At 42.8% G+C, this 22,400-nt stretch overlaps 2 protein-coding genes across 2 annotated transcripts in view; one reads left to right on the top strand and one right to left on the bottom strand.

Moving 5' to 3' along the window:
- Positions 1 to 3,321, bottom strand: part of RPGR (retinitis pigmentosa GTPase regulator) — a 39,707-nt gene extending 36,386 nt beyond the window's left edge. Inside the window, 2 exon segments of the mRNA XM_039729386.1 lie at positions 293 to 418; positions 3,267 to 3,321. Coding sequence (XP_039585320.1) covers positions 293 to 418; positions 3,267 to 3,306 — 166 coding nt within the window. The 5' untranslated portion in view covers positions 3,307 to 3,321.
- A 3,348-nt stretch (positions 3,322 to 6,669) lies between these two features.
- OTC (ornithine transcarbamylase) overlaps positions 6,670 to 22,400 on the top strand; it is a 29,354-nt gene continuing 13,623 nt past the window's right edge. The window contains exons 1-5 of the mRNA XM_039729333.1: positions 6,670 to 6,682; positions 7,302 to 7,360; positions 10,252 to 10,395; positions 10,981 to 11,062; positions 18,460 to 18,547. Coding sequence (XP_039585267.1) covers positions 6,670 to 6,682; positions 7,302 to 7,360; positions 10,252 to 10,395; positions 10,981 to 11,062; positions 18,460 to 18,547 — 386 coding nt within the window. The remainder of the gene's footprint in view (positions 6,683 to 7,301; positions 7,361 to 10,251; positions 10,396 to 10,980; positions 11,063 to 18,459; positions 18,548 to 22,400) is intronic.

Genomic DNA, 22,400 nt, shown 5'->3' with positions numbered 1-22,400 from the left:
GTAGCCAGAGGGGGTTTGGCCTCTTCTTCCAGGTAACAAGCAAGAGGATGAGAGGAAATGGCCTCAAGCTGTGCCAGGGAAGGTTTAGACCAGAGACTGGGAAAAATTCCTTCATGGAACAGGATGCCGCGGGCAGTGGCTGAGTCACCATCCCTGGAGGTGTTTAAAAGATGCATAGATGTGGCATGTGGGGCATGGTTTGGTGCTGGGTTAATGGTTGGACTTCATAATCTTAAAGGTCTCTTCCAACCTGAACAATTCTGATTCTATATCCTCCATTTCCAATACTGACCTGTAATAATAGCTGTATGTTCATCTCCACATGATATAAGTACAGGCTTGTCATTTTTGAACCAGAACTTGCTAGGAATATCTTCTGCAAATTTGCTTTTCCCGAATGTGAAAACAGCACCTGACTCTGGAACACAAAGAGATGTCAATTTTAGTGAAAGCAAATTTTGCCTCACATATTTTGAAACAGACATGTTCTATCAATTCAGTGGCACATTTTATTTTCTTATCTTTCTCTTCTTTCTTCTCTTAGCCTTCAAAACAGGAGTTGGCAGAACTCTCATTTCACCCAAACAGGAGGAAGAACTGTCCTGTGTGAGTGGCAGAGCACTGGAACAGGCTGCCCAGAGAAGCTGTGGAGTCTCCATCTCTGGAGAGATTCAAAACCTGCCTGGACACAATCCTGTGCAACCTCCTCTGGGTGAGCCTGCTTCACCAAGGGGGTTGGACCAGATGGTCTCCAGAGATTTCTTCCAAGCCCAACCATTCTGTCATTCAGTGATAAAGCCATGATCTAAAAAATCCAAACAAAACCACCCCAAAATAAAGTCCAAGCAGCTCTTCAGGCTGTAGTCTGCCGGGTTTCTCACTTCTTCACACTTTACAGAATGTTAACTACGCGTTCAGCTTTTGGTTAGGCATGTGGTTTGACAGAAAATATCAATTCTACAGAAAAATAAATGAACTTACAAGATAAATAATTTGTCAAAATTCTTGTGGACAATGTCAACTCAGATATAAAAGCTCTATTAGACCTCCTAGTTTAAAATGTCAAAGCCTGTGCTATAAAACATAAAAAAACCAACAAACCCCCCCCCAAAAAAAAAACCACAAAAAACAAACAAAACAAAACAAAAACAAAAACACCCCAACAACAACAAAAAACCACCAAAACTAAAGCCAAGAATAAACCAAACCTTTTCCTTGTAAATTTTGTTAGCATGTAACACATGCGGCCGGCGGGGGCGGCACCGGGCCCGGCCGGACCCTGAGGGCGAGGCGGGGAAAGGCCTGGCACAGGGCTGTGGGCATGGGATCACCACAGGATGGGCTGTGCTAAAGCCAAGAATAAACCAAACCTTTTCCTTGTAAATTTTGTTAGCATGTAACACATGTTAGGAAATATACACAATAACAGAAGACTGTTTCTGAAAATTACATTGAAACCTCTTAGTGCATTTACTTTCAATGAAAACAATCTCATCAACAATATGCACCCCACCTCCAAAACCTAAAAGTTCTTTCTTAAACTGTATATTTGATTTGCATTTAAAATAATTATTTAATGCAAAAGCTTCCCCTATTTCCAAAGAAGTAATTGTATCTATCAGATGGAGCAGACATGTATAAATTGCACTTATTACCTCACTAGATGTGTTTTTCACTTTCAGTTGCTCAACAAGCTTTGTGCAGACAAACTCAAGCATTCTTAAAGAAAGGGCTGAGTTTTTTCCTTATTTTACCTAGACACACCTACAACTACAGACAAGCTAAATGGCACCTGAAAACTCTGTTTTAAATTTTCATCTACCAGCCAGACAGCCAAGGACTTCTGAACATTTTTTAGCAGTCTCTTCAGCAGGTAGAGAGCTCTCTGGTTCATTTATTTTCCCCTCAGAAGGGTTAACATGATAACATTTTCTGTTCTTTCTTCAGTATATACAAAAAGCTGATACATTTTCCAATGCCTTTTGTATCTCATTCATTTGACTAAGCCACAACATTTCACAACTGGACACAACTCCTGTGCGCTGTTCTGGGCTCCTCAGTACAACTGAGACATGGAGATCACAAAGCGGGTCCGGGGGGGAGGACAACAAGGATTTTGGGGGACTGGAGCATCTCTTTATGAGGAAAGGCTGAGGGATTTGGGCCTGTTCAGCCTTGAGAAGAGATGGCTTAGAGGGAACCTTATTAATGTGTATAAAAATCTAAACCCAGGGGGTGCCAAGAAGATGCAGCCAGGCTCTGCTCGGTGGTGCAGAGCAATAGGGCAAGAGGCAACGGGCAGAAATGATGCTCGGGAAGTTCCGCCTGAACAAGAGAAAGAAATTCTTTTCTGTGCAGTCTCCCTCACTGGACATATCCCAGAACCGTCTGGACACAATCCTGTGCCATGTGCTGGGGGATAACCCTGCTTGAGCAGGGACCAGACAAAGCACGGGAAAGGCCTGGCACAGGGCTGTGGGCATGGGATCACCACAGGATGGGCTGTGCTGAGCACGGGAAAGGCCTGGCACAGGGCTGTGGGCATGGCATCGCCACAGGATGGGCTGTGCTGGGCACGGGGAGAGGCCTGGCACAGGGCTGTGGGCATGGCATCGCCACAGGATGGGCTGTGCTGGGCACGGGGAGAGGCCTGGCACAGGGCTGTGGGCACGGCATCGCAGGCACGGCATCGCAGGATCAGCTATATCCTGAGGGGGGAAAGGCCTGGCACAGGGCTGTGGGCACGGCATCGCAGGCACGGCATCGCAGGATCAGCTATATCCTGAGGGGGGAAAGGCCTGGCACAGGGCTGTGGGCATGGCATCGGGGGATAACCCTGCTTGAGCAGGGACCAGACAACCCTCGCGGTCCCTTCCAGCCTGACCCATCCCGTGCTTCAGCGCTGCCGCCAGTTTGGAAACGGAACCCCATCAACTCGGTAAATTAAATCCCACAGGACGTACACGAGGCGTTTGTTATCCCAGCAACGAGCCAACGCCGGAACATCACCCTGGGCCAAACCGCGACACAAACTAACCATTAATGCTCCGAGTTCCCCCGGCCCCCGAGCGTCCGGCGCTGCCCCCGCGCTGACGCGGCTGCCCCGTCCGAGCTCCGGCGGCGGACGCCTTTCCCCCCAGACGCCGCGAGGCACCGGCCCGACGCGGGGCCCGCAGCCGGGGGAGACCCGCGGGGTGAGGCGGGCAGGGGCCGGCACAGGCAGACGCGCTTTCCCCGCGGGCGCCTCGAGGAGCGGCCGCACTCACCGGGCACGGGCAGCTCGGTCCCCGCGGCGGGCGCGGCCATGGCGGCCGGCACACAGCGCCGTGGGCACGGCATTGCAGGATGGGCTGCACTGGAAACCACCTCTGGGACCACCGTGTACAACCTACAGCCAGCGTCACCATGGAACTCAGTGCCACATCCAGTCTTGAACTCCTGCAGGGATGGTGGCTCCAGCACCTCCCTGGGCAGCTGGCAGTGGGGCAGCACCAGGCCTGGAACAGAGCCCGAGCTCCCGGGGAAAGCTTCTCTATGAAATCAACCCCCCCAGTGCCCAAGGGGTGGCCCTGAGGACCCTGGACCTCTTCTTGGCCACATGGATACTGGACCCAGGACCGATGATCTTTTATCTCTCTTCCCACCTTTTTTTTTTTTCTTTTATTATTTTATTTCTCTTGCTACTAGGAGATATGGAGCTAATTTAACCCAATTAACATGCCATGTGTATAATTTACTAATAAAACTTTGCAAATTTTTTTGGACCCTCTGGCATTTGCTGTTCCTTTACAACTGCAGGCATCTGTAAATCTTGGCTGTTCCCTTCCTCTTAGGTGGCACTAATTCACAGGAGTTTGCTATGAAATTCCATGTGGGAATTGGGATCAGGCAGCCTTTGTACAGGGGTGTGGTGGATTGGCCTTCCCTGGACACCAGGTGCCCACCAAGACACTTCATCTCTACTCCTTCTCAGCTGGACAGAGGAGAGAAAATAAGACAGGAAGCATAGGTTGAAAAAAGGCAGATTGCTAAAACAAAAATTAAAAGTAGCGTGCACAAAAGCAAAGCAAAAAAACCAGATTTTTTTTATTTCTTCTCACCAGCAAGTGATGTCCAGCCACATACCAGGAAGCAAGAGTTAAGCACCTCATCTTTGCTCCAGAAGGCACATATTGTAAAATAATGAATGTTCCTCCTTCTTCCGCCTTTCCTTAGGTTTTACATCTGAGCTGGCATCATATGATATGCAAAAATGAAAGGTTGCATGCACAAAAGCAAAGCAAAAAAAAACCCAGAGATTTTTTCTTCTTCTTCCCATCAGCAAGTGATGTCCAGCCACGTACCAGGAAGCAGGAGTTACGCACCTCATCTTTGCTCCAGAAGGCACATATTGTAAAATAATGAATGTTCCTCCTTTCCTTAGCTTTTACATCTGAGCTGGCATCATATGATATAAAATATCCCTTTGGTTGATTTAGGTCAGCTGTGTTCCCTCCCAAGATCTTGTCCAACCCCAACTTACGGATGGGGGGTGGGATGTTGGAGGGACAGCGCTGGTGCTGTGCCAGCACTGCTCAGCAGTGCCCAAAACTCTTGGTGTGGCACCAGCACCTTTCCAGCTACCAGTGCAGAGCCAGCACTGGGAGAATGAGTGGGAAAACGAGTCCAGCTCAGCCAGACCCAGAACAAGGTGTGACCTGACAAAGGGGCATCGCCACTGTCCCCTCCCTGTGAGGCTGCAGGATGGGACTGGAGCCCTTGTCCTTGACTGGAGCCCTTATCCTTGACTGGAGCCACATTTGCTTTGTCTGCTGTCTTTTCTCCTGGGCATCACTAATGACACAAGTCCAGTCCCAGGGGCTGGGCTTGAAGGTCATGGGAGTCATTTGCCAGAGGACAACCAAGAGGGAAACCATGGCCTGACATTCTTCCCTTTCTTCTTTTCTTCTCTTTCTTCTCTTTCTTCTCTTTCTTCTCTTTCTTCTCTTTCTTCTCTTTCTTCTCTTTCTTCTCTTTCTTCTTTCTTCTCTTCCTTCCCTTTCTTCTCTTTCTTCCCTTCCATTCCCTCACTACTCATTTCTCTAGGATTTTACTTCTGTTTGACATTTCACCTGGCAACTCCTGTATTTCCCGAGCATCTCAGGGTTGGTTCAGCATGAGGGGTTTTGAGCAAATCCCACCAGGAGCTACCACCCTGCATGATGTTTTCACAGCTGTCTGTCTTTCCCAGGAGTCAAACTTCTCTCTTGTATGTTTTAATTATAAGTTCCTTGCATTGTAATTTCTAGGCATCATCCTCTCTGACAGATATGCCATCACCTTGATTTACCCTAGTGCATCTCTCCTTACAGGGAGGAGGAAATGAGAAAGTAATGGTCGTATTTCAAAACCACCTACAGTGCAGATGGCATAAAATCCTATCTGATAATTATATTTGAAGGTAGAAACTCAAATTAAATCACTTCAGTATTTAGCAATTGACCTACTTCAGACTATACAGCAAGCAGTTTAGCCTAAGGAGGTAGGCAGGCTGCAATATTTCACTTTCTGGGCCCCACACTGTTTAACACTACCACAGCATAATTGAAAACTTGGTCCAAATAAAACAAAAACAAACAAAAACAACAACAACAAAAAAATTAAAAACCCAAACCAAAACAAAACTGAAAACAAACAAACAAAAACCCCAAAAACAACAACAAACAAACAAAAAAAGGGGGAAGAGAAAAAAAAAAAACAAGCAGAAGAAAAATCACCCATAAAAACCCCAGGAAAATGTAGATTTCCTTAATGCAGACTGCTTCATTATTGTCAAAAGCATGAATAAGTATTTATGCCCTGCCCAGTTCCTTAGCCATGGACTCGGAACCCTCATTTTGGCTCAGCTCAGGGCCAAGAGTCCCTGTCTGGGCTGTGCTGGAGCCCCCACAGCCACAGTCCCATCCCTGCTCATGCTGATCCTGCAAGTCTTCTTTTGCCTTTTTCTATCAGCACATGCTCCTGTACAAATATTTAACGCAAAATAGCTATGAAATAATATTGACACAGGTATGATATGACATGATGAGCCCACACAGAAGAACACAAATTGCGGGTGGTGCAATGGGCCCTGGGAGAAATCTCTGTATCTGTAGAGTTTGACCAAAGAAAATGTTCAGGGTCACTCCCAGCCCAGCCCAACACTGGCTGGAACAGCCAAAACAAGGACCTTGGTTCTTGGTTTTCCCTCATTTGCACAGCAGCCCAGCTCACCCTCTGCTTCCTACACCTTCCTTTCTCGTAACTTCATTTGTTGGTTAAGAGAAGTCTTAATGCAAACAGAAGATGCTGTTGAATAGGAGCAATTTCATCCGTATTGCAAAACTAGCAGGGACCAGCAAGCAGCTGCTGCGACAGTTTTGGTGAGCTTATCCTTTAATTTTATCTGGTGTGTGGTGTTTGGTCAGAAACCTGGAGTCAAAAGCTGCACAATCCTATGAAGTGTTTTAGAGAAAGGCTCTGGGGGGCTTTTCCCTGCAATTTTAGTGTCCTTTTACCTCGCCAGGCAGCAAGCTCTGTGACTTCAGGAGACTGGAGGATTATCTGGTTTTTAGTGTTTTTGGAATACCATTAATTTGTTCTGTGGGATTTAGCTGCAAAGTCAGGAAGGAATGTTTATTCTTGAGGTTAATGTGTGCTGCAGGTACCGTAACCAGTAAATAACTATCTGAATAAAGGTAATCTATCTGCATTTAGACATATATTGTGACCAGTTTGGGTGGGGAAGTCTCTCCTTGAAGCTGCAAGGTGAATCTCTGCCTCATTATTTTGTGTCTCTATGTACCCTGGAGGCATGCAGCAAAAGCATGATGTGATGGGAGATTCAGTCAAGCAGGCAGACCTGCCTCTGTGGCCTGCTCTTTCTGCACCCACATAACTGTGTCTGTCCCCCCAGTTTCAGGAAAGTTCCTGTATGACAGGGTTTCACTAAGCTGCTTCTCAGGTTTGTCACATCTCCAAAATCAGGTTAAAATTTTAGAGCTGAAACTCAATTCTTTGTTTTCTCATGGTTTTAGGTCAGCTTCAATAAGAATAGAATTAACACTTGTTATGTAACAAATTATTAGTTCTAGAAAAAAATGCAGAAATTTCACATTCACGAGAATCCTAATATGCAATAAGTAATTTTTGTTTATAATTTCTACATTACATCATATGAAAACCAAATATTCTCAAATTTCTATGATTTATTTGCAACAGTTTTAGAGCGGTCCTAAAGGCTGGGTGTTAATTTTTTTATGAATTTTGGATTTTTACTGCAGCCAGTTGTGAAATTTCTGCAGTTAACAGAGGTGATGGAAAAGCAAGTTGGGACAACAACTGCAGTAAATCTGGTTTTCCAAGGAAGTAATCCAATTTTTAAAGTTACACACACAGCATTGGGTTTTTTTTGTGGGTTTTTTTACATTATTGTATAATGTTGGCTATGACCACTGTCTGTGGGTGTTCCCAGCTATGATCACTGTGTTTGATACTGCAGAATAACCTAATGTCTGTGAGTCTGTGCTAATAGTCCAAAGTTATGTTGTCCCTGCTCAGAAAGGAAGAAGCCAAAACTGCTTGACCTTGCAATTCTGCCCGTTACATTTTAACTTTGGTATGTTGTCTCATGCTCCTTCTCTGGAATTCATTTTTCCATTTCTGCCCCTCTTTCACATATGGATAACAGGGAAGGGAGCAAATTTCTTGGAGGTCATAACAATAAAACAGAACCTTCAAGAGGTCAGGAGCAGATCTGTAGTCCAACTTTCTGCTGGCAGCCTGTCAAACACCATATGAGAGCCACTATGCCTTTGCTTAGGCACCTCTTGAAAATACTTAAGGATGGTAATTCCAAATCCTCTCCGGGTAACCAATTTAAGTGCTTCACTATCTGCCAGTGGAAATTAGTGATGAATATTTCTCAGTCCACTTCTCAATCATGCCAGATGGTGAAAGGAGAGCAATGAACAGAAGTTGTTGTTTGGCAAATTGAGATTAGATAATCTCTAAGTCCCTGGAAGGAATTGCAGGCTGAAATGACAAAACAAGGAGCATCCCCAAAGCTGTTCTGGAAACAAGGAGGCAAAGGAGAGTAGGGAGTAGGAAGCAATTGCACAGATTTTAAAGCAGGAAAAGTTTGGGTTTTTTCCCCACAAACAAGTTAAAAAAGCAAATCCCTGTAATGAATATTCAAAGTAATTAAAGAAGTCCCAGATATACAACTATATTCCTTTAGAATATGCACAATGAAAATTAAATCCAATCCCATAATTATAAACTGTTGATATTTAAACTCTTGGTATTTAAGAGTGGATTTCAGTAGCTTATCTTGGTGGGCTGTTTTTTATGGTGTGGTAGAAACTACCTGACCCACGAATGCCCCAACACTTGCTTCCATTTTCTTCTTCCCTCTGTTTTGAGCTGTGACTGTAATTGAAAATGTCCAGCAGACAAACATTTACTGTCTGCTCTGGGAGCCCACACGGCTTTGGGACCTTGTCACCTGCACCTGCACAGCTCCCTTGGGAGGCACAGCAGAAACAGCACACCAGGAGCCTCAGTAATTCCCCCCTGTGATCCATGGCACACACTGCAATGGTCTGGAATTCCAGTTTCCAGCAAGGAAAAGATGTTCCTGCCCTCTAAGTCAAAGCTCTGAAAGGGCTGAAACCCAAGAGGAGCAAGATCTTACAATGACATTTCACTGCCAGCCTTCATGCCTTAATCCAGGGCTGGTTTAGCACATGGACTGGGAAAAATTATGTGGTGAGAGTCTTTGGCTGAGCGGCCACAGGTACAGATGGACACTAAGAAAGAAACAGAGCAGGCAAAGAAAGGCAGAAGAGAAAGGAGGACACAAAGAGCACTAAGCTGGGAAGGTGTCACTCTGAAAAGCAAAGCAGAATCTACTGAAAGGGAATGGGACAGAAATAAAAAAATTGGAAAGCTCTGAAATGGCTTAAACCCAAGTGGAACAAGAGCCCCGAGGGACAGCCCTCATCCCTGGTCTGCAGCTGCACACAGAGCCTCTGCCCACAAGTCCCTGGCTGTGTCCTTCTGTCCAATGCTTTGTGCCCTGTTTAGCCCACCCTCCAAAGCCAGGGCTCTGCACTGTGGGGTTCAGGCTGTCGTGTGGGATTGTGTCCAAAGCCTCATGGGGCTATATCTGGGCATATTTTCCTAGCTGTGGACTTCAGGGCTTGGCAATTAGCAGTTGCTGCATCTGAGCCTAGTCTCAATGGTGAGCTAAAGGCAAATATAAAACACAAATACAATTGGAAAAAGTATTAGCTGCACTCAGTCCACTTCTTTGCACTGCTTGGGTCTCCATTTCATTAGATCAGTCTAAAAATGTTGATTTTAAATAAACTACATGTTTAGCTCATACCCTTCAAAACATTAGCAAGAGCACAGTGTGGGCTGTGTAGTGCTAAGGAGTGCTGTAAGCACAGAGCCAGAAAAAGGCCTGATCTGCCACACCTCCCTGTTAACCTTTAGTCTGTGAAACCTGGGCTTGGACAAGATTTTCATTAAGATGCCTCAATTAATCTAGAGGAAATTTGATCATGTAACTTCTGTGAGTGATTACCAACATCCAATTTCATGTGATTCTGAAGTCCTAAATCTGGATAGAGGCCAGAATACACTGAATAAACACCACATGTCCAGAATGTCTCTTGTGTGATACAGTAAGGCTGTTTTGTTGGGCTGTTTTTACCCTTTTCCCCAGTGTAATGAAGAGATCTCATACACATTTATAGAAATGCCACCTTTTGTGAGAGTGGGGTTGAAATGTGGCAAGTGTCTACTCATACACACAGCAAAAAGAAGGGAGAAACAGCACCAAGATCCATTTCTGTTGTTCTGTTCCCAGAAAGGGCAGCTCTGGGGTCCACACATAAGTCATTTTTCCAGGTTCTGAATGGCTTTATTTGACAGGCAGCATATGCAGTTGCCATATGCATCTCAGAAGACAGAAGAAATTACATCTAAAGTATATTTTATAATACAATTTGAAACATTGTTACAGTGGCCATCGATATAGTGCATAGTGGCATGTGGTGCCTGTCTGACAGGAGTTATTTAAACTAATTAACACAATCTATCAGGATGATCCAGCTGGGTCATGTGAGGGGAGTGGGAGAGATTTCAGGTGCTTGACCAGTGACTTTAGCACATATACAATTTAGCATTGAAGGGCAAAAAAGTATACATTTTTTGCTCTATTGACACAGGTATGGGGCACCAGCTCAAATGAATGTTGATCTGAGAGGTCGGGACCTCCTTACTCTACAGAACTACACAGCTGATGAGCTGAAGTATTTGCTGTGGATGGCATCAGATTTGAAACAAAGGATAAAGCATGAAGGAGAGGTAAAATGATTTAACTGTCATTTAGGTCCCTCAGATGTTGAAATAAATACTGTTCTGAAGGGCATTGTGAAAAAGCCTTTCAGCTGTCTTGTCCTAAACAAAATCTCCTGAGCTCTTAAAACTGTAAATCATGTGCTGCAAATCAAAGAGCCTTCCTGCAAAGTGTCCAGAGATATTCTTTAAATACTTCAGAGGACTTTGTGAGTGGAAAGGTTAAACAGGTTTGTGCAGCTAGCTCCCTGTTGTCAGCTAACCCCATCCATCCACACAGGGTGTACAGGCAGCACTAAATGTAGGAAACACAAGACACTTCCCCGCATGGGATTAAATTAGTATCTGAGTTCTCCTTAATGCTGGCTCAAATTGAGTGCCAAAATGCAGCTGCTTTTGGGCCTAGAATTACTTCTTTGCCTTTAACCTTTCCACTGCTAATAAATTTATTGAAGAGCAGGAGAACAAAAGCACAGGTAAGAAACCCACTTTTGCAACTTTTCTAACGATGAATTAAAATGTGCAAGAAGTATTTCATACTTTAAAGAGTATAATAATTATAAAATTGAAATAACTTCATTTTTCATGTTTCAGTATTTGCCTTTGATGCAAGGCAAATCTTTGGCCATGATTTTTGAGAAGAGAAGCACAAGAACAAGATTATCTGCAGCAACAGGTAGGTCTGAGCAATGACACAGTAAGACTTTATATGGAACTGTATATATTGAATATGTACTGAAAGACACCGCATAATTTTGCATTTAGCATTTGTACTCAGGAGAAACCTAAACTTTGAAAGCAAAAATAAGAAAAGAATGGTGGCTGTTTTTGTTTCACCTTGCATATTAATTTCACAAGCACATGGATTTGGTCACTGAAATTTTGTCCAAATCTTCCAAAACATGGTAGATCAGAAATAAAGTAACAGGCAGAAGTATTTCTGTTGTAAGCTCCCAGCTGTACTGGCAAGATGTACATTTCCTAACATCTACTTCAGTAAACATCACAAATTTAATTTTGTGCAAGCTCTAATAAATATTTTTCTAATGTAATACGCATTGCCATTGTTACATTTCAAAGTATGTGCTTAGGCTGGGAATCACAATAATGCCTTGATATAAATTCAGGGGAAAAATTAACATGATTACCTACAGGGGAAGATAACTTGTTGGAGACTCAAGTATATTAGCCTAATCATATCATGCACTGGAACATTTTTCTTTTAGGTTACAGTCCTGCAAACACTGAAACATGTACCTGTGGTATATTTATTTGCATGGTAATTGTTCTGAATTCAAAGACACTGCAGAAATAAATAACTCATCAATTAATCATTCATAGCAAGAAATAACTCTGAACTGGTGATGCATCAAGGAAGAACTTGCTCTTCTTTCATTTAAGTTGACCCAGCATCCCTCACTTCTCCCTAGTGAAGGAATAGGAAACCTGTTGAGTATTCACATTTCTTTACAAGTTGTAAGAGAGAAGGTAAAAATAATGGAAGGAAGAAGCAGATGCATTAACTCCAAGCATTTCTGAATTTGCCTTTGTATTGTCTGGCACAGCCATTTGCCTGCTGCTCCTGCTCTTTAAGCAGACTTGTTGTTGCTTTCTGTTTTCTCCTGATAATGAGGACTTACTAATGTGCATTCCGTCTCTGTGAAGACCACCCACCTTTTAATTCCTGAGTTTTCAGTCCAGTTTCATGTTTCCTGCCGTCCTGGTATGTGGCCAGGTAATGAATTCTCTGGATCTGTTTATCCTTCATGCTTCTGTATTCTGAGGGAAACACTGCTTAGTCCTTGGCTTTTGAAGGCTTATGGAAGGAGGAAGCTCAGGAAAGTTCAAATGAATTAACTTAAGGATGGGAGTTAATGCACATAAATTCATCCAAGGGAGAATTAAGCTCCAGTGAAATAAAACAAATTTATTTCTGAATGAGAGCTTCCACAAGAGAGTTTAATGCAGTTTAGCTTCTGTGCATTAACTTCACACCTTCTGTTAATTGGTCTTAAGTCTGTTAGGCCTAAGACTTTGCTTCAAAGGCAGACTTAAGTTATTTCTTTCCACAAAAACTCTATACATTTCAGCTGCTTTTTTAACATAAATGAGTCCCTCCTTGGAATTTCTAACTCAAAACAAATGTGGAGCCACATGTGTTCCTTTTAGCTAAACAAGATAATTTAATACCAATTTTCTAATGTCTAGTAAAAGTGGACAACTGCAGTGGATTGAAGTGTTTATTTATAAAGTTCCTGAGTCATCTCAAATAGCTCTTCCCAAGAGTTGCCCCTTCAATAACTTGAGAGAGGTCACTTGTAGGGCAAGGTCCTGGGGATGACATTAAGCTAAACAAATTTTGCAACTCTCAGGAACAGCTAAATCACTGCATTTCATTACAGAGGAGAGACTTGGAAAACACTGATTACAAAATCTTCCCTGTGCAGTGTCTAGGAGTTTGTTGGGATAGATTAACACCCTAATAACTCTTCACATGGAAGAGTTTTCAGAATTCCTATTGTCCCTATGCCTATAAAGAATGGCATTATTGAAAAATAAATAAACAGAGTGATTGAAGTTGGGAGTAATCTCTGAAGGTCTTCTGGTCCAATCCCCTGCTCAAGCAGGATCTTCTAGAGCCAGTTGTCCAGGACCATGGACAAAAGGCAGAAGCCTTCTGAATATCTCCAAGGATGAAGATGCCACAATCTTCTGTGGCAACCTATGCCATTGCTCAATCAGCTTTTCAGTATATAGAATTTTCTATTCAGAGGGCTCTTCTGAGACTGTGCACTATTGAAAAACACCTGCTCTGTCTTCTTTGCCTCCTCCCTTCAGGTATTTATATACCTTAGCAATATTTCCCCTGAGCCTTCTGTTCTCTAGGCTGTGCTGTCCCAGCTCTCACAGCTTTTCTTCTCATATGAAATATGCTTCAGTCCCTCAGCCATCTTTGTGAGCCTTTGTTAGCAAGGACCTCCCAACTGTATCCCATATGTCCATGTTTCTCATACTGAGGATCCCAAATCCAGACTCTCGAGGTCACCAGTGCTGTATAAAGAGGAAAGATCACCTCCCTCCACCTCCTGACAGTATTTGTCTGTTGCTGTCCAGGGCACCATTCACCACCCTTGCTGGAAAGGTACACACAGTGCTGGATCATGTTCAATTTGCTGTCCACCAGGACACCCAGGACATTTTCTGCCAAGCTGCTCCCCAGCTGGGAGGCCCCCATCACATCCTGGTGCAGGGGCTGTTCTTCCTCAGGACTTTGCATCTCTCCTTGCTGAACTTCATGGGGCTTCTGTCAGACCATTTTTCCAGCCTGCCAAGATCCCTCTGGACAGCAGTATGGCCCTATGATGTACCAGCCACTCCTCCTAGTTTTGTGTCAACAGCAGAATTGCTGAAACCACACTCAGTGATTGAGACCCTTAACACAGGTGTTAAACAGGACTGGACACAAATGGACCCTGAGGGTCCTGCTGGTCACTGGCCCCAACTGGACTTTTTTTCTGGTGGTCACCACTCTCAGGCCTGGCCATTTGGACAGTTCTGAACTCATTCCAAGCTCTGCTCATCCAGCCAGGCATCCTCAGCTTGGCTAGGAGGATCTCATGGGAGACACTGTCAATGGACACAATGGAGTCCTGGCAGACAAAACCCACTGCCCTCCCCTCATCTACCAGGCCAGTCATAGAATCACAGAGGTTGATCAAGCTGCTCACGCATGACTTCCTCTTAGTGAAACCATGCTGACTATTTCTGACAGTTTTCTTATCCTTAATCTGCCTGGAAAGGGTTTCCAGGATTAGCTGCTTCATCATTTTCCCATGGTGAGATGAGGCAGCTTAGCCTGTATTCCCTGGGTCCTCCTTATTGTCCTTCTTGAACTTAGGGGTGATCTTTTTGCATTTCTCCCAGATGTCCAGAACAATTGAAGATTATCAAAACATTAATTTATGATGCATTTTAATAGATCAGTTGATATTTAATGTTTTCCAACATCCTGTTTCTCTGTTTTATTCTAATGACATTGCAATTGTACTGAGTAATATACCTCTCCTTGGGGTATAATTCATTGCCTCTTTAATCTTGTCCTAATGTGTATTTCTGAAACCCATATAATTTTACCATTTCTAAGATAAGTAGTGATGTTGTAGGTTTAATGCAGAACTAGAAGTAACTTCCATAGAGTAGTGGCAAAGTAAATCCAGTTCTGTAAGCCTAGGAGATTTATTTCTATCACTGGCTATTTTATTAGAAAATGTGACATATCTGCTATTACACTGGAAAATGTCAGCTCTTCACAGTCAGAATCCCATACCCATTCTGCATAAAATTTTGTGTACTTTTTGAAAACAGAACTATTCACATGGTCATATATTACTGGTAAAATAAACATCCTCAGGCATGGCACAAGTTGAATGCCCTGTTTTTGTTATAGCTTTGGTGTAAAATAATCTGATTGTCACTGTTGCTCTTAAAATATACAGCTGCAGTTATGTTGTAGTGAATAAGTCATAAATAAATACAACCATTTCACAGACACTGAATGCAGACAATATTTCACAGGGCAGAAACAGAGAGGAAGCAGTGCAGGTAGGAAAGCTCAGCCTACCTTCTCTTGTTGTGCACTGGAATATACAAAATATTAACAGCCTTATCGGGGTTCAGTGCCATTGGCTCTAGTGAAATTACTCCCAACTCACTCCTCCTACACAGTGGGGTGAGAGGAACATGATGGCCATGCCTGAAGACTGCTACACAGAGTCACAGAAATAATTGCATCGTAGCACATGAACTAAAGTAGTGGGGATTGTATTACATGGTACAGAGTCTGTTTTCTTTTCAAGTATCTAAGTATTATTTAGCTTGGCCTCATTACAGAGGGCCCAAATGCACTCTCAGTTTACCCTTCACTTAAAAGGGTAGCTTAAAAAGGATTTTTAAAAACTGCTTATCAGTTTTTAGCTTCTGCTTTAAGAATGTTCTGCAATTGCTGCCTAGGAGAGTTCTTTATTATCAGTCTAAATGGAAAAATACTTTCTATTTTGTAAGTCTGGGCAGGCAATGAGGAAATTAATAAATGCAAATCCATATGTCTTGAAATTCTGAAAAAGATCCTTCCTTTGAGTCTGAGAAGATGGCTGTATGTGTCTCCTGGTGACAGCTCCAGAACTGTGTAGCCAACCTGTGAACTACAGGATTCATTTTGGCCCCCTTGCCCCATGCAGCAGGGACAGCCTGGCATGAAGCTTTCAGTCATGTCCTGTCTGAAAGAGTCTGCATAAGTGGGGTCAATAATGTGCCACAGCCTGAGGCGTGAAACTGTGTATTTTGAAAACTAACAGTAGTGAGAAGTAGTGAGAAGTGTGTACATGAGGTAATAATCTAATCTGGATTTGCAGTATGAACATGTAGTAGTTTATTGAAGATATCACAATTCATATAAATATTTAGCATGTGACCAGGTTGTGACAACAAAGGATTAGATCTCCCAGTTCACACAGCACTCAAAAGTCATCCTTTTTTTTTTTTTTTTTTTTTTTTTTTTTTTTTTTTTTTTTTTTTTTTTTTTTTTTTCCTTTCTTTCTACTGGTAGTCTGGATGAAAGAATCTGAAAAAGGTGCTAGAGCACAGAGGTCCTGTATCCTGTATTTCCAGCTGGAAAGTTTTGTATGGAAACATGTTCCCAGGCCCTGCACAGATGGCCAGTTCATGAGCAGAAAGCTCAACACATCAGGGCTCTGCTATGTACACAGACTCCAGGTGGCAGCTCTGACTGGGCTGCCTGACATCTGGAAATTCTGAATAAATGCTCAGATGTTCAGATTCCCATTGTTTTACTTGGACATTATTTCTAGAAAACAGAACATGTCCATTGGAGCCTGCCTGGACTGTGAATCACCTACCAAAATGTATATGCATTTAGAATCCTAAAATGCAGAGCTGCTGTATTGTGTGGAACTTGCAGGAATAAATAACATAATTGTATATGACTCCAAAAAAATCCAGAAGAATTTAGGAAGGAAAAGTTGCTGCCAACAACAGTTTATCCTTGAGGTCTTGACTTAAAAATTGGCACTGAATAAACAGGCTGTGATGTGTAGTTTGTATACACTCTCCTTTAAATGCAGTGTTTGTGTGTGAGTTGCAGAGGGGAGGTGAAAAAAGTAATAGTGGAATAAATGGTGCTTCATCCTTAAAAGTTTGCTTTTGTAGTATTGTTGAGATGTGGAGCAATCCTTAATGAAAACAACAAGCAATTTAAAAGGGCCCATTTAATGAAATGAGTATACACTGGCTAGGGGAGCAGAAATTTGCCCATCAGGTAGGACCTGGAGCATCATTAGTTTTAATCTGACATTTAAGGAAATTGAGGCAGTGCAAAAACAATGATTTGCCAATATTGTTTTTATCTATTGTATTTTAAACTCCAGAGGCTGGCTGAACTGATGAAAAGCAAAACCTCACCTCAACCCTGCTGCTGGCAGGAGATGGAAGTTAATAAGGGTTTCTCCGTGTAAGAAGTCCAGTTGTGGGGCCCACACCTGCTGCCTGTACCTGTTGGTTTCATCTGTGAAAGGTTTCAGTGTTCAGTCCTGGATTAATCCTCTTTTAAAGAGTAGCTGTGGGACGAAGTTTTTAATCCATGGCAGACCTGTACAACTGTGCTGAAGCTGCAGTGCTGAATCTGTCAGCAGTGCCATCTAATGGATACAGCCAGCTTCAGCAGCTTTTGACCTTTTCTTATAGTTTTTTCTTCCCTTTCCACTCTTTTTTTCTCTCTTTTTAATTTTTTTTTCCTCTAACAGCACGAAATTCATCAGCATCTCCATGATATCACAGTTTGGTAAACAAAGTGGGGGTCTCTACTCTTCTGTGCTGTGTGCAGCCTTTCTCTTCCTGGCAATATAAAGATGGGATTCTTACTAGATCTTTGTTACAATAAAAGACTCACGCCCCCACAGTGTTGTCTCAACAAGGCTGGTTTGTCCATACTAAGATTCTCTGGAAATTTCCTCCATCAGAAATGCTTGTGACAGGGCAGGATCTGCCTGCAGAAAATCTCAGTACTGGAAGGGAGTGACATAAAACAGCCTCATCAGGCCCCATCCTCTCAATGTGTGGCCATGAGGGATTTCACACTCAGATTCAGTAGAAAGAGGCCTCAGACTTAAACCAGGCAAAGACAGAGAGACTCAGATGTTGGTGAAAAGATATTTTCTTCCCTGTCTGTGTCAGATGGTTGCTTGTGATAACTTTCTACAATGGTGCAATTAAAATAAAGCAGCAGAGAACCTGAGAGTTGCCTTTACCATGCAATTTGTCTTCATCCAAAATACTGTTCAGACACCTTTGAAGTTCCCCAAAATGTTTTCTATTCTTAAATGATGCTCAAGTTTTTCCATGGATTCCTGCTCAGGAATGGATTTTACTCTTCATACCTAATCCATCCAGTTCTTTGGACCTCCGTGCAAATTCCTAATTATTGCAAGGTAGAGGGATGATGGCAGGGCCTGAGACCTTTCCTCTTCTCTCTCTCACACTATAATTTTTAAGGCACTTGGTCATTTGAGACCAAATTCAAGTTTGTTACAGTGTGTGAGGAGGGTTTTCTGTCTGAGTGACTTTACATGAAAGGCAGTGTTGATCCTTGTAAGGATGTGGAAGTGCACCAGGTGACTTGGGTGGTTCTTCCAGGATGCAAAGTCCCATGAAGCAGAAATGCAGCATGATGCATGGATTACCTGGCTTTTAACAGGAGCAACAGTGATGCTTGTGGTAATGTGTAGCCCTGGAGCTTGAATCACTGTTCCTGTGATCACAGATCAGGACTCATGGCTAAGGATTTCAGCAACAAATACATTTGAGTGGGTTTATTCCAAAGTACATTCATTTGAAATTTTGTGTGTCAAATGCTAATCATTGTAACATTTTGATATCCTGATGAGTTCTACTTTTATTTTTGCAGATGTATTTTATATCAAGAAGATTTTGAATCTTGGCTGGAAATATGAGGCGCTGGTGTTTAATTTCTCTTTTTCTTAAAATTTTTCCTGACTGTAGGATTTTCTCTCCTTGGAGGACATGCTTCCTTCCTTACAACACAAGATATACATCTGGGCATTAATGAAAGTCTCAGAGATACAGCAAGGTTGGTAAAATGTCACTTGATTGATCACTGCATTTGGTTGTTGATTGGGCTGACACCTGTCTTACAGAATTTTGGAAGCTGATATTTTCTAGAAAGAAAATATCAGCTTAAATTACTTAAATATTTACAGATCAGCTCACAGAATCTTTAGCTCACTAAACCTTTATTCCATTCTCTCAAGCTATTCTACACTTCCCAGACAGAATTATTTTGGCATATAGAGTGTTAATTAGAGTTACATTTACAAATGGAACAATTTTATGAACCTCAGTAGTCATGTAATTCCACTGATGACAGCACATATATTGTAACAAGACTCAAACCTTCTGGTTCTGCTGCTCTTGGAGCAAAATCAAAAAGCAAAGACACAATTTATGTTTGTTAGGCCAGCTGCTGGTGGGCCTTGGCCCGCTGTAGCAGTGACAGGGTGGCACCGAGGGCTTTTCTGGTCCCCCCATTTCAGCAGCATGAAACTGGACCCACACTTTGTAGCCAGTTTCGGAGTTGCTGCACCCTCCTTCCCAGCTGCCAGGACTGCTGTGGAGGCTGGGCTGTGGCTCCCTTCTCCCACTGGTGTCCCTGGAACATGTCAGTCATGCCTGTCCTCACAGGCAGGGGTGGGTAGCAGCCTGTCTCCATGGCTGGGGCAGGGAGGACCTGAGCTCAGAGTCTTTCTGCAGTGGACTGCCTCTGATGTTGAAGAAAGCTGGCAGGACATGAGGTCATGTTTTGCAGGTGATCCTGCTGTTTTCCATAGCATTCCAGCTAATAAAGCTTCATCCAGCCTTAGCATTATCCTGCTTTCTAGGCAGCCCTTTTGCAGCCTGGGGTTGAGTCAGCCAGGCCCAGCTGTGGGAAGGTTAGCAGTGTCCCAGTGGTCCTTTTTGTTCTGGTGAAAGATAGGCAGTGTCAAGGTCATCAGGCTCAATTCAAATGTGCAATCAGGCAGATGAGTTCCATTGCCTTTGCTGAATACCACAGTTCTCAGTCAGTGGGAGAGACTGTTTAAGAACTGTGTTGCTGTTCTCTGTGATGAAATCCAGCAAAAATTAAAGAAAAACGATCAAACATTTGAACATTTTAAATTTTCCTTCCTTGTTTTTTTACTACTGAAATGGAAGACATATGGTGTTGATAGTAAAAAGTAAAAATTCCAGTCCCTTGAGGTCTGAAAGTATTTAACTCTCACTCTCTGCTAGATACATAAATCTGCCAGAATCAAAGTGAGCTGCAACAACAGAATCATAGAATATTTTGGGTTTGAAGAGACTTTAAATATCATCTTGTTCCAAACCCCCTGTCATGGACAAGGACACTTTTCACTAGACCAGGTTGTTCAGAGTCCCATCCTATTGTAAATGCAGGGCCACCAACGAAGGAAGGAATGATGAGGATGACTCCATCTTATCAGAGGGCTAATTTATTACTTTATTGTACTATATTATATGAAAGAATAATATACTATACTAAAGAATACAGAAGGGATACTTACTGAATGCTAAAAGGATAATAATGAAAACTCATGACTCTTTCCAGAGTCCCAACACAGCTTGGCCCTGATTGGCCAATGAGTCAAAACAATTCACACCAGAGTCCAATGAAACAATCACCTGTGGGTAAACAATCTCCAAACACATTCCACATGTGCACAACACAGGAGAAGCAAATGAGATAAGAATTGTTTTCCTTTTCTCTGAGGCCTCTTGTTGCCTTTCAGTTTCCCAGGAGAAAAACTCTGGGTGAAGGAATCACGTTCAGGGAATGTGAATGTCACACCATCCAGCCTGGCCTTGAACACAGCCAGGGATGGGGCATCCACAACTTCTCTGGGCAACCTCTGCCAGTGCCTCACCATCTTCACAGTAAATATTTTTTTCCTGATATCATCTAAACCTACTCTCTGTCAGTTTGAAGCCCCTAAATAGTTCCTCTCCATTTTGTGTGGGCTCTGTTCAGGTACTGGCAGGTTGCAATTAGGTCAGTCTGGACCCTTCTCTTTTCCAGGCTGAATAATGCCAGGTCTCTCAGCCTTTCCTTGCAGGCAAGTTGCTCCCTCCCTCTGATCACCTTGCAGCCCTCATCTGCATTACTGCAAAGCTGGCTGTAAACCGCAGCAGCCAAACCTTCGGGAAGGGGAAGGATGAGGTCAGGGCCCTTCCAAAGCACTTCCCTGTAATAACCTCTGCAAGCATTGCCCCACCAGCCATGCAGGACTGTCACTGGAGCCTCTCTGCCATTCAGATGCCAACCCTGCAGCAAATCTGACACAAAACCAAATATTCTTGATATAGGCTAGTTTTCATTTCTTCTTCTTCCCAAATGTGCAGTAAAGGGACATTAGATATTTTGTTTACAGTGTTCTGAATGGCCTTTGTTTGCGCAAGCAAAAAAGGAAAAAGGCAGACAATAAACTACAAGAAACAAGGCAATAAATAGAATCAAGTAAATCTTCCAGCCATTCTGCAGGCATTCCCATTCTGTGGATAAAGTTCCTACAATATCCACTCCCCAAACAAACCTTCAGTCCCCTTTTCTCTCTCACTGCTTGCTCTTCCAGGACAAGTCCATATTTATGACTCTTACCTGGAATTTTGCTCCTCTGCTCAGTCACAGCACTCACCTGCTACAGTGGACAGGGGGTTTTCCCAAATCCTTACAGACCCAGTGCTCTGCTTCACTCCTGCTGTCATTAGCAGAAATACTACTGACTGCATAATCAAGGCTGAGTAGTTTACCCTAAAAAACAACTGGAGTGTTGATTCCTTGGTGCTTCTTGTGAACGAAAGACGACATCCCAACCTCATTCAGAAAATGTAAGAACAGAAAAAGAATGCCTGTAGTAGACCCAGAGGGTATTTCAAATATTTACAGGCATGTGTCTGGGGCTCTGAAGTCCTTTGAAGTACTTGAGATTGAGACTTAAAGCGAAGGGGGCACAGATCCATAAAAGTCACAGGTTTTATTAGAACTGCTGCAGGTAAGGGTTGAAAGCATTGCTGCTGTGAACATATTTTTAGTGACTTATTACCTGCTCATAAATCAGTTCCTCCATGCTTCACAAGACATTTACATTTATGCTAACACTGTGGCAAAAAGTTACCACCCATTAAGGAGCTCTGAGCCTTTCAGTGCTGTTTAACATGTCTGATCTATTACCCGAAATGAAATATAAGTATTGTGTCTGTATTCCCCACTGCAGAGCAGTTCCACTGGGCATCACTAAAGCTCAGTGGCCATCAGGTTCAGTGGCAGCCCTGAAGAGCTCACAGGGTGATTTAACCAGTCCACTGGAATTATTAGGGCATTAATCTCTGCATTTATGGGGAACAGGTTTATTTGGCTGAGAACACATCCACTGTCTGTCCCTGTGAGACTATGAGTGAAAGTGGTTTTGTCAGAAGAATGGATATAAATGTCAAAGAATGGATATAAACTGTCAAAACAAAAGCAAAACTACCTTGCATAGCAGTATTCTATACAAAACATATGCAAATGCCCCATTTTCAAATTCAAAAGTCTGCCATACCAAAAAGGCATACTCTGTGTTTCATTTTGGATTCCTCAGAGGATACAGTTAGGAAAAGAAATTCAGTTTTTCTCTGTAGAAATAAAAATTACTTTGAAAAGAGATATATACAGTATTTTGATGTACTCAGTGTTTCAATACAATATATTTCCAGGCTCTGGGAATTTGAAGTTCATAGTCTCATGGTTTTGAAAATGAGTGAAAAGAGAGAAAAACCTATTCCTTGATAAAATAAGGACATTAAATGTAGTCACCTGATGAACTTGTACTTACAGCCCTCAGCTTCCAAAACTTCACCTTTGATAAGACTCCTGTATATTTAGGACT

The sequence above is a fragment of the Passer montanus genome, unplaced genomic scaffold, assembly GCF_014805655.1.
Source record: "Passer montanus isolate IOZ18808 unplaced genomic scaffold, ASM1480565v1 scaffold69, whole genome shotgun sequence".
NCBI lineage: Eukaryota > Metazoa > Chordata > Aves > Passeriformes > Passeridae > Passer > Passer montanus.
The sequence above is the reverse complement of the archived record's forward strand: the minus strand, read 5'-3'. Positions and strand labels throughout refer to the sequence as shown.